The sequence below is a fragment of the Cibotium barometz genome, chromosome 27, assembly GCF_041138505.1.
Source record: "Cibotium barometz isolate CiBa-2024 chromosome 27, ASM4113850v1, whole genome shotgun sequence".
Classification (NCBI taxonomy): Eukaryota; Viridiplantae; Streptophyta; class Polypodiopsida; order Cyatheales; family Cibotiaceae; genus Cibotium; species Cibotium barometz.
In genome coordinates, this window is record NC_141072.1 from 44,691,112 (window position 1) to 44,703,255 (window position 12,144).

General features: G+C 38.0%; 1 protein-coding gene across 2 annotated transcripts; it reads left to right on the forward strand.

Moving 5' to 3' along the window:
• The first annotated feature begins 9,157 nt into the window (after positions 1-9,157).
• Positions 9,158-9,995, forward strand: LOC147623430 (uncharacterized). 2 transcript variants are annotated; one of them, XM_086821870.1, is made up of 4 exons: positions 9,158-9,249; positions 9,323-9,416; positions 9,491-9,592; positions 9,669-9,995. In XM_086821870.1, exons 1-4 carry the CDS (start codon positions 9,212-9,214, stop codon positions 9,774-9,776), a joined length of 342 nt encoding a protein of 113 aa, XP_086677996.1. In that variant the 5' UTR covers positions 9,158-9,211; the 3' UTR covers positions 9,777-9,995. The 2 variants fall into 2 exon arrangements, with proteins under 2 accessions (XP_086677996.1, XP_086677997.1); XM_086821871.1 differs by having other exon boundaries at positions 9,162-9,249; positions 9,344-9,416.
• The last annotated feature ends 2,149 nt before the right edge of the window (positions 9,996-12,144 follow it).

The following is a 12,144-nucleotide window of genomic DNA, read 5'->3' on the forward strand; positions in this document are numbered from 1 at the left end:
CCCGATATGCAATGCTCTCAACGCTTCTGCGGCAAGTTAAAAAAGGAGGCTGCATCGCCTTTTTCAATCGAGTAGAAGCCCCGCAAGAGAAAAAACGTTGAGCTACGAGAGAGACGTTGAGCTACAAGAGAGAGATGTTGAGCTATGAGAGAGAGAGAGAGAGAACCTTGACGCAGCACAACCGTTGATTCTTTTCCATAGAACAATTTTTATCCGCGTACCATAACAGGTTTAGAGGTGCGTGTTTAAGTTTGTGCTAAAGGTGTTTGGAGATGTCCGTATCGGGGGTATCTCCTTGGCACCTACCCACACGATGGTAAAGGGATGTTGTACAAAAGCCCCTTAATTTTATTGAGGATTTCTCTCAATTGTCACATTCACAGCAGCTTTGAGCATATTTGTACACTACAGAAGGCATCATATTGTAATAGATCAAAACCCAAACTTTGATCTTCTCTCTCAAATCGCCATTGATCATCACTGTTATACCACTTGTGCAGTGCTCGAAAAAATGTTTTTTTCAACCCTTAAAATTAAAGGCAATGCTAAAACCTAACTGAGATTTAGACCTAAAAATCTCTAAAACCCATACTAATTCTGAGATTTATAACTAAAACATGTAAATTTCATCCCTTAAAATTAAAGACTAAAATTAAAGACAATGTCGAATTCCAAGCAATTGGGATTTTTAAATTTCAGGCAGAAAAATTACACTACAAACCGTGTTATGTGAGCAGTGCACTTGTGACACGGTGTGTTTTGAGAGAGTTTAGATATAGAGAGAGAGAGAGAGAGAGAGGGGGGGGGGTTAAATCGCTAGTCGAGAGCGAGAAATTGTGAGAATGACGGATATGAGAATCCCGGTGAATTTGAACGTGCGCACGTTCCACCCTCCAGAAAGCTACTGACAGTGCAGCCTCCAACGTCGAAGTTCCTATCGTCGGATTGTCACACTCACAGGCTGCCATGGTTCCATTGAAATTTTTCAGATTGATGTTGATCTGAAAACGATCATACGCCGCACACGAATCTCAATTTTCAACTTTTCAGCTCATGAATCATGACAACACATGATGAAACTCTTATCAAATCATCAGCTGCCATTGACATGGACACCCATGACGTTACATGCAATCGCTTCCTTCAATTTGGCACCCTCTATGAGGCGGATCACACGCAGGCCAAAATCTGCACATTTCTGACCACCGGTAGTCACGGGCCACACGTGGCCCACCTTACGAGGATATTTTAGAATATTCAAAGCTTCGCACCAGCTGGTTTCCCCGCAGTTTTCACAATGCCCACAGTGGTTTGCCAGCAGTTCAAAGAGGTTTTCTTTTTCCTATATAGTTTTCCTATTTTTCAAAAAAATTTGCACTACTTTTGATGATTCCAGGTTGATTTTTTCTCGCTCTCACGACCACTGATGAGTGACGAGCAAAAATGGGCCACTTCTACATGCCATTTGGCCATGTGATTTGCCTCTATTACGGCTTGGACTTCCCAGAAGAAAACTTGCTTTTAGAGTTGGCCTTCAAACGACAAAAGAGTGTTTTTATGGGTAGCCTTTTAAAAAACAATATACTAAAATACTTATTTCTAATAATAGAAAGATGATCATGCTTTTTTTTGCATCGAAAATCTTTAATAAGTCACTATTAGAAAGATGATTATAAATGTCTAATGGCTCTTCCTCCTTTTTTAAAAAACACATCTCTAGATCCGCTAAGGTTATCGTCGACAATCTGTCTCCATAGGTATTTTTTTCTAAATGCGGCAAAAATTCCTATGGATGCAGATTCTCAATGCATCGTGCGGATTAAAAGATGTGAAAAAAGGCACTCAACAAAATGCACTCTGATCCTTCTTAGGGCCTTTTGTTGTAACACGAACGAGAGAGAGAGAGAGAGAGAGAGAGAGAGAGAGAGAGAGAGAGAGAGAGAGAGAGAGAGAGAGAGAGAGAGAAGCACGTCGTTTGTGTACGCAAAGTGCAATGCCAACCCCATCCTTAACAACAGCACGTTCTGGGGCAACCTAGGCACGACTTTGTACCAGCTCATGGAGAACACTACCTACGCTGACTTCAACTTCAAGACGTAGAACTGTGAAGCCAAGTGCCCGGCTTTCGATGAGGCCACCTATGACAAGACCATCTCTATAGAGAAAACACCCTCACACGCACCGTACAACACGCGAGAGAGAGAGAGAGAGAGAGAGAGAGAGAGAAGCATCTCTTGCACGGAATCTGCAAACACTAGAGAAAGAGTAGTTACCTAGTAGGTTGTCGTCAACTGACGCCTTGTCACACCTTGATAACTATAGCTTTAGATGCTTTAGCTCTTAATACCATAGCTTTAATGATTTAAGGTTTGTTAAAGATGCAAGGTTGATATTCCTCTGACTAATTAATGAATTTTATTTTTCACTCATTGTAGGCCCCTATTTTGTAGTTGTAACATACTCTTGATGTTGATTATTATTTTTGTTTTTTTGTTTTGAGCTTATCCACATCATCCTAAGCTTAGGGAGAAAACCCATTTCCACTTCTTACATATTTGACGCTCCCTTGAGGTTACAAACCTTGGGAGATCATTGCAAGCAATGGTTGGGGTAGACACTAGGGACAATTCCATGTAGTGTGAGAATTGGTTTCGCTCACCCGCTAAAAAACTCCCAATATTCACGTCACTTACTGTTGTGTATTAAGAAGCTCAACCATAGCAAGTCATGTAGAGTCCTACTAATCATCAATAAACCAATGGTGGTGTGGTGATGCTTTGCATGGTCCACCTTAAATTGTGGATCTTATGCCATGGATCTTGCCAATCACTTTGGCATACACTGGCAAAACACACTTTGCATGTTTCTAATGCATATATATATATATATGCATTAGAAACAAGTATGTATATCTCAAACACAGTCTCACACAACCTCATATTCGCTTTCCATCATCCACAATTCATTAGGGCTACATTTGACTATCACTTCATCTATAACAATGAGTAGCATCTTTGATTCTTGACTAAGATTATGGAAACACAACTGTGTTGTCCATTCAATGAACCAAAAAACATAGGAATCCATAACCTATACCAGTCAAACAAAAACATAAAATCCATATCCAAAACCATCGCTAAAACCACAGCAATTAGAAACCTAACAAATGACTAGCCACCACTGTAAGTATGAGAAAGGTGCAGATGCTCACTAGTCGTATGGGTTTCTCCCACACTTGCATCAATTTTATCATTAGCAGCTGCCTGTGCTAGCAACCTCATGTCTTCCCCACTTCCTCGCGCTAGCATGTAGTACTCTCAGGGGGGTCACTCTGTTAACCTCCTATGTAGCATGTGTGTTCAAGGGGTATTAAAAAAAACCCCTACTTATAGATTTTTGAATTTTAAAAATACCCCTTATGTAACACTTTTTACAATAAAAGTACTCCTTCTATACCAAAATTTTCACCATTTCAATTAAAAATCCCCTTTTGATCATTTCCCTTGCCACACAAGGCAAAATGATCATTAATGTAGTGCACAATAACAAGATATAAAACAAATCAGTCAAAGCAAATAGTCTAAATGTGAACCTTAGTAGTAATATCTAGACACTTTTCTCTAAGTGTTGCCCATCTTAACATCCCAACTATTTGATCTTAGTTGTTCAAGATCGTTTTACGTGACATTCTATATGTTAACTTATTTTCAATCCTCTTAGTATAATAAAGGTTGGCAAAAATAGGACTTTGATGAACTAATGAGATGCCATCAACACATTTTGACACCCCAACATTGTAAGCAAACTTACATAACATTATAAGTATATTGGATTAGCTTCACCATACCTTTTAAGCTATGTTCTTTTGCTTCTATTGCTTTGATAAATTCTTACATTTATTAAATGCCCTTTCAAAAAATACTTAGCATTATAGGCATTAAAAAGTTGTTACAGTAGCTGATTCTCTCTCTCTCTCTCTCTCTCTCTCTCTCTCTCTCTCTCGCTTAGGGCATGTTGGTACCATGACATTATGTATATCTGAGATTGTGTTGGGAAGTGCTCTTGTGGACATGTATGCCAAGTGGAGTGTAGAGTGCGTGCTTGAGGAGCTTCCTTCTTGTTGGAATGTTGTAAGATATAAATAACACATCCAAAGTGAGCAAGTACTTAACCATTTTGATTGCATTAACCTAGGCTATTTATATTTGCATTGACACAAACTTAAACGAGAGTTAAACCACCTAGAAAAGGGTGGTTTTCGTCTACATTGATGCAAACATAACGTGCCCAACCTCATAAGAAATCTCTCACATTGGTGGGATATCCCCAACATCAAGGTAGGCACAACATACCTAGACTTTAAGCATTGAGTTATTAAGGAGTCATTGTGGATTAATAACTAGAGAACACTAGTGGAATGCTATGTTCGTTCTAAAAGATTATTTTTTTGACAATGCTTCTTTTAGAGGGTGACCTTCAAATAACCCCAGTATCCAATCAGAAGCTCAACCATAGCAAGTCATGTAGAGTCCTACTCATCATCAATAAACCAATGGTGGTGTGGTGATGCTTTGCATGGTCCACCTTAAATTGCGGATCTTATGCCATGGATCTTGCCAATCGCTTTGGCATACACTGGCAAAACACACTTTGCATGTTTCTAATGCATATATATATATATATATATATATATATATATATATATATATATATATATATATATATATATATATATATATGCATTAGAAACAAGTATGTATATCTCAAACACATTCTCACACAACCTCATATTCGCGTTCCATCATCCACAATTCATTAGGGCTACATTTGACTATCACTTCATCTATAATAATGAGTAGCATCTTTGATTCTTGACTAAGATTATAGAAACACAACTGTGTTGTCCATTCAATGAACCAAAAAACATAGGAATCCATAACCTATACCACTCAAACAAAAACATAAAATCCATATCCAAAACCATCGCTAAAACCATAGCAATTAGAAACCTAACAAATGACTAGCCACCACTGTAAGTATGAGAAAGGTGCAGATGCTCACTAGTCGTATGGGTTTCTCCCACACTTGCATCAACCTCATCAATCAGCTGCCTGTGAAGTGCTAGCAACCTCACGTCTTCCCCACTTCCTCGCGCTAGCATGTAGTACTCTCAAGGGGGGTCACTCTGTTAACCTCCTATGTAGCATGTGTGTTCAAGGGGTATTAAAAAAACCCCCTACTTATAGATTTTTGAATTTTAAAAATACCCCTTATGTAACACTTTTTACAATAAAAGTACTCCTTCTATACCAAAATTTTCACCATTTCAATTAAAAATCCCCTTATATATGTAAATTGTATATAACTCCATATATATGTAAATTGTATATAACTCCATAAGAGAAAACCCTTTCTGTTGAACTCACATACTATCTCACATATTTTTGAGTGACCCCCCCCTCCCTGAGGTAGTACTCAAGGGCTACAGGTATGAAGATAGTAGTCTCTCATTGTTGTCCATCGATGCACACACACACATCATGTTTTCAAATATGCCTTGAGAATAGGGCATGTACCACATCTAAACTCAAGGCATATAGCATTTCTGTGGCAAAAAAAAACAACAAAGAAAGCCTTAAATGTGAAGCTTCTCTCCAAGCCACCATGCCACTCCTCCTTAGTAGGCTTCCTAGCCAATGATACTTTTGTTTGAAAGCCCCCGATCTCATAGTAACCATAGGGAGAGTCATGCTTAATAAAAATCGAGTGCCAAATCTCTAGATGTGATATATGATAGTATTGGTTCACCCAAATGATCATTTCCCTTGCCACACAAGGCAAAATGATCATTAATGTAGTGCACAATAACAAGATATAAAACAAATCAGTCAAAGCAAATAGTCTAAATGTGAACCTTAGTAGTAATATCTAGACACTTAAGTTTTCTCTAAGTGTTGCCCATCTTAACATCCCAACTATTTGATCTTAGTTGTTCAAGATCGTTTTACGTGACATTCTATATGTTAACTTATTTTCAATCCTTTTAGTATAATGAAGGTTGGCAAAAATAGGACTTTGATGAACTAATGAGATGCCATCAACACATTGTGACACCCCAACATTGTAAGCAAACTTACATAACATTATAAGTATATTGGATTAGCTTCACCATACCTTTTAAGCTATGTTCTTTTGCTTCTATTGCTTTGATAAACTCTTACATTTATTAAACGCCCTTTCAAAAAATACTTAGCATTATAGGCATTAAAAAGTTGTTATAGTAGCTGATTATCTCTCTCTCTCTCTCTCTCTCTCTCTCTTAGGGCATGTTGGTACCATGACATTATGTATATCTGAGATTGTGTTGGGAAGTGCTCTTGTGGACATGTATGCCAAGTGGAGTGTAGAGTGCGTGCTTGAGGAGCTTCCTTCTTGTTGGAATGTTGTAGGATATAAATAACACATCCAAAGTGAGCAAGTACTTAACCATTTTGACTGCATTAACCTAGGCTATTTATATTTGCATTGACACAAACTTAAACGAGACTTAAACCACCTAGAAAAGGGTGGTTTTCGTCTACATTGATGCAAACATAATGTGCCCGACCTCACAAGAAATCTCTCACATTGGTGGGATATCCCCAACATCAAGGTAGGCACAACATACCTAGACTTTAAGCATTAAGTTATTAAGGAGTCATTGTGGATTAATAACTAGAGAACACTAGTGGAATGCTATGTTCGTTCTAAAAGATTATTTTTTTGACAATGCTTCTTTTAGAGGGTGACCTTCAAATAACCCCAGTATCCATCAATTCAAGCATGGTCCCTAAGCTGCCCCATTGCCGGAAAGGCTCGGCTTCAAAACCATACGTGAAGCTTCCACCTCATAAGGCTTCTCCCAGGATTGAAGATCTTTGTTGGCTTTACGAACTTGGGTACTCGCACTGGGGAAGGCATCAAAGGTTCAGGTTGTTTCTTTCAGGACTTCAGCTTGCCAGACCTGGTCCCTAGCGTATACTCTTGCAATGCTCCATCCTTCTTAAAAGTTTCAGAAATAGTCAATGACTATCTACTAATTCAAAGAAAATCTTGTGAATGTCCGACACGAATAACGGATATGTGGATGAAATCGCCATTGATGACCGTTAAACCACTTGTGTGTGTGTGTGAGAGACATGCATGTGACATGGTTCGAAAAAAACCCGAAAAAACTTGAAGCTACAAATACCTCCAGATTTAGAGAAGTTATAAAACAAAAACTTTCAGATTTTAAGACTTTTCTGTAAAAATAATTTCACAATTTTTAGATGAAGGTTTTGGAAAATCCTTTTTTCCGAACACTGGCTGTGTGTGGGGGGCCGCCCCGCGCGTGTGTTTGAGAGAGAGAGAGAGAGAGTGTGTCTAGAGAGAGAGAGTTAAGGCGATTCCCGAGCAAATTGTGAGAATGACGGGTGCACACTGCATTTGAACGTAGAGTGCAGCTCCAACGTCGAAGTTCCTATCACACGGACAGGTCGTGATTTGACTGCAATATTTTAGTTTGATGTTGAGCTTAAAATGATCATACGCCGCACGCGAATCTCAATTTCCCAATCATCCCTCAGCTCATGAGTCATGACCCATGATGAGACTCCTGTCGCTACACTCAAATTAAATGCAATAAGCCAAGCCCAGCTGCCAGGGCCTCAGCTTTATCTTACACGGGGTCTAAGGCATGGGATCAAGGGCGCCCACCAAAAGACAACCCCGTCGCTTGATTTCGTCCGTTGATCCTGGAAAAATTAATCTCGGGATAAAAATTAATCTCGGGATCCCGAGATTACTTTTTAAGTTTTGAATATCGGGTTGAAAAGGCGGCGAAAGGGTACACACAATCATTAAAGGCTGAGCATTCAGAAAAGATTTCATTCTCTTAAAGAATATTTGGTGGAATTTAATGCCAAGACCTATGGAGTAAATGCCACGAACTACCAAACTAATCTCGGGATCCCATAATCTCGGGATCCCGAGATTAATTTTTACAGGAAAAAGTTTCCTATTGCGCTTTTCTTTTTTTCTCCTTCATTCTTCTTCATGTTTGTTGTAGGGTTCTTACAAGAAGCTAAGAGGCCCATTATGGTGGTATATCTACATACTCATAAGGTACTTCACTAAATAGCATTCGTTGTTCTGTTTACATAAATGCAACAATGGATTATGTATTTGAAGAGGAGAGTAGTGATGACAACACTTCAAATGAATCTAGTGAGGATTTTAGTGATGAAGAGCTTGGGTTAAATGACACCCTAAACGAACATGAGAGTGTGTCAAATGATGAGGGTCCTCATAATGACACCCACCATGGGCATGACTCTTATCAAAAAAATTGGGTCGATCCACTTGCACATGTATCTCAAACTTATTTATATTTTAATAGAAGTACGTATGAATTAATGATAAGAGCATTACAGCATGATGTTTCCCTATCATTAGAAGATCTCAAGGTTTGTAGTCCATTGCTTGATTTGAAAAAGTGGCGAAGATTGAAAGATGCGTTGGTCCTTAGAACTAAGGAAGACAATAGTCATTGTCTTTGTCTAAAAGACACGCCTAATCTGAGGATCTCATGTATTGAGGATTGGGAGAGTATTGTTGTTGGAGCACATCAAAGTGAAAGTGATAGTGCTCACCGCAGTCTCAGTGATACAATAGACAAAATCAAGTCAACATGGTACATTGGTATTCAAAAGCATGGAATTCCCCAATCCTACATTAAAGAGTTTATCAATGCATGCGGATGTAAACGCCCTAAATGTAATACCGTTCCACAATCTCAGGATCTTTCAAAAGTAATAAGCACTACTAAATTTAAGGTACAGGAGCAGTTAAAGAGTATAATGATTGAGTACAATGCTAGATTAATAATGGTGAGATCAACAAAGACATATGGTTCTTCTAAGACCATGGTAGACTACATTTGTCATAGAGGAGGCAAGCCAAGAAGAAGTGGAAAGCAAAAGCGCCTGCGAACATCCAAGAAATGTGGTTGCACATTCAAAGTGCAAGTGGAGTATATAGAAGGGATGGAAGATGTTCATTTATTTGTATATCCATCACATAACGGTCACACACCGGGCACAAGAAGTGATTTATATCACCTTCCAGTTGTATGCGATTGCCTAGCCTACCAAGGAGGCGTTCTTGTATTTTAAGTTTTGACTCCCTTGGTATGCGCTCGTCACAAAAGTATCACGACCATCTATACAGGTATGTTATGATATTTCAAGCATTTATAAGTTGTACCTATTACACAGATCTCTAAAAAGTGGCATTTTTTTAGGACACTTGTCCATTTTGGTAGTTTCTGTAGTGATCCAATCGTTAAAATGGAGCTTTTGAATCCAACAGAAGAAATAGGATGCGAGTCTTATGAGGTAGATATCTCTTAGAAGCAATTATCTATAATAACTAGCTATAATTAGGAACTCATATGGTTGTTTGGATGCAGATTCCACAACAGCCAAATGCGTATGACTGCGGATTTTATGTGATGGCAGTCATGTGGTTTCTAATCAAAGGAGGATTGGATGATTGTCGACCCAAAACTTGGGTGGGTTTAAATAATCATTTATATTATGAAGGGTGTTAGCTTGTGAGTAATTAAAGACTAACATTCTTTTTTTCAGCTTTCAAAAGGATGGTTTAAGCATGAAGATGTGGACAGACTAAAGAAGAACCTTTTTGAGTGGATCCAGAGTGCTGTAGAGAGAGTGCCGATGTCGAATTCTCCCTAAGGATGGACATATTTTACACTTTTATTACGGCTTTATAGTTTATGGTTATGGTCTTTTTAGTGGTTTTCCATGGTTTTGTTGGATTATTATCATAGTATTGTTATGTCAATGACGATTCGGGATACGGTTGATGGTCTCAAGTATGGTTATGGTTATGTGATCATATATGGTAATGGTTATGGTTAATGATCTCAAATATAGTTATGGTCTTGTTGGTTATGTTGTAAGTCTCAAATATGGTTATGTTCATGATCTCAAATATGGTTATGTTGTTGGTCTTAAGTATGGTTATGGTTATGTGATCAAATATGGTTATGGTTATGGTTAATGGTCTCAAATATGGCTATGGTTATGGTCTTGTTGGTTATGTTGTAAGTCTCAAATATGGTTATGGTCTTGTTGGTTATAGTTTTGGTCATGAGATCTTGTTGGTTATGGTCTCAAATATGGTTATGTTCATGATCTCAAATATGGTTATGTTGTTGGTCTTAAGTATGGTTATGGTTATGTGATCAAATATGGTTATGGTTATGGTTAATGGTCTCAAATATGGCTATGGTTATGGTCTTGTTGGTTATGTTGTAAGTCTCAAATATGGCTATGGTTATGGTCTTGTTGGTTATGTTGTAAGTCTCAAATATGGTTATGGTCTTGTTGGTTATAGTTTTGGTCATGAGATCTTGTTGGTTATGGTCTCAAATATGGTTATGTTGTTGGTCTCAAGTATGGTTATTGTTATGATCAAATATGGTTATGGTTAATGGTCTCAAATATGGTTATGGTTATGGATACTTTGCTTGCATAGGTCTTGTTTAATTATGATTATGGTCTCAAATATGGTTATGGTCTCAAATATGGTTATGTTGTTGGTCTCAAGTATGGTTATGGTTATGATCAAATATGGTTATGGTTATGGATACTTTGCTTGCATAGGTCTTGTTTAATTATGATTATGGGCTCTCTACAACTATGATTACGATCCCCCTATGACTATGGTTTTGTTTACTTATGATTATGGTCTCTTTAGGACTATGATTATGGTCTAGTGAGGATTATGGTCTTTCTGGTTAGGGTAATAAGTGTGCACATGGTTTTGGTTATGGTCTATAAGTATTAAACTTGGTTCTAGTTTTGATGACTGTTCTCTGTGAAAACTAATCTCGGGATCCCGAGTTTAGTTTTTCCAGAGCCTTAATGTTGTGCTCTGGAAAAATTAATCTCGGGATCCCGAGATTAATTTTTCCAGAGAATAGCCTTGAACAACATTTAGGCTCTGGAAAAATTAATCTCGGGATCCCGAGATTAATTTTTCCAGAGCCTAAATGTTGTTCAAGGCTATTCTCTGGAAAAATTAATCTCGGGATCCCGAGATTAATTTTTCCAGAGCCTAAATGTTGTTCAAGGCTATTCTCTGGCTCTGGAAAAATTAATCTCGGGATCCCGAGATTAATTTTTCCAGAGCCTAAATGTTGTTCAAGGCTATTCTCTGGAAAAATTAATCTCGGGATCCCGAGATTAATTTTTCCAGAACCACTATAATGCTCATGGCTATTCTCTGGAACAATTAATCTCGGGATCCCGAGATTAAGTTTTCCAGAGAACAGTCATCAAAACCAGGTCTTGTTTAATACTTATAGACCCTAAACCAAAACCAGTTGTAGAGAGGTCATAATCATAATTAAACAAGACCTATGCAAGCAAAGTACCCTAACCAACGATGAATTAAACTTGTAACCTTTGTAATAGAATTGAAATTAGTAGAGAGACAAAAGATGCACATATAACTTTAAAATTGAGATCAAGTCAAATATATGTTTAGATGAAATCCAAAATTTGAGGTACATGTCCAGTGTACATGAGTATGATTCTAAATTGAGATGCCCTGATTTGTTGCAATTGTGCAACATTAGAACTTAATATGAATATTCTCTCTTCATCTTTGGAAGACCCATACTGACATGAAGAAATGATACCCATAAAACTATCATTATCATTACATACTTGAATAGATTTTCCAAGAAGACACTTCTCTGCTCCTTCACTAACATGTCTCCTAGACAAAGGTAGTAATGCATGGCAGGTATGGCATGAGAAGATAGCTATAGGATCCACCAATAGTGTTTTGGTGCAGCAATGTGGACACCATATGCGAGGAAATCTATCAAAACGAACTCGACTTCTACCACGTTGATGCCTTTTTCGAAGAACACCACTTTGGCATGTTGGCTTTTTTGGTTGACTTGAAGAGGCTACAACATCCATAGTAATCACATCATCATCTTCATTGCGTGGTTTTCCGTGGCCAAGACGCGTTTGAGTCACATGCGCTTGAATAAGTCGGACATTTCCTCGAGCTGGCATGTTGATT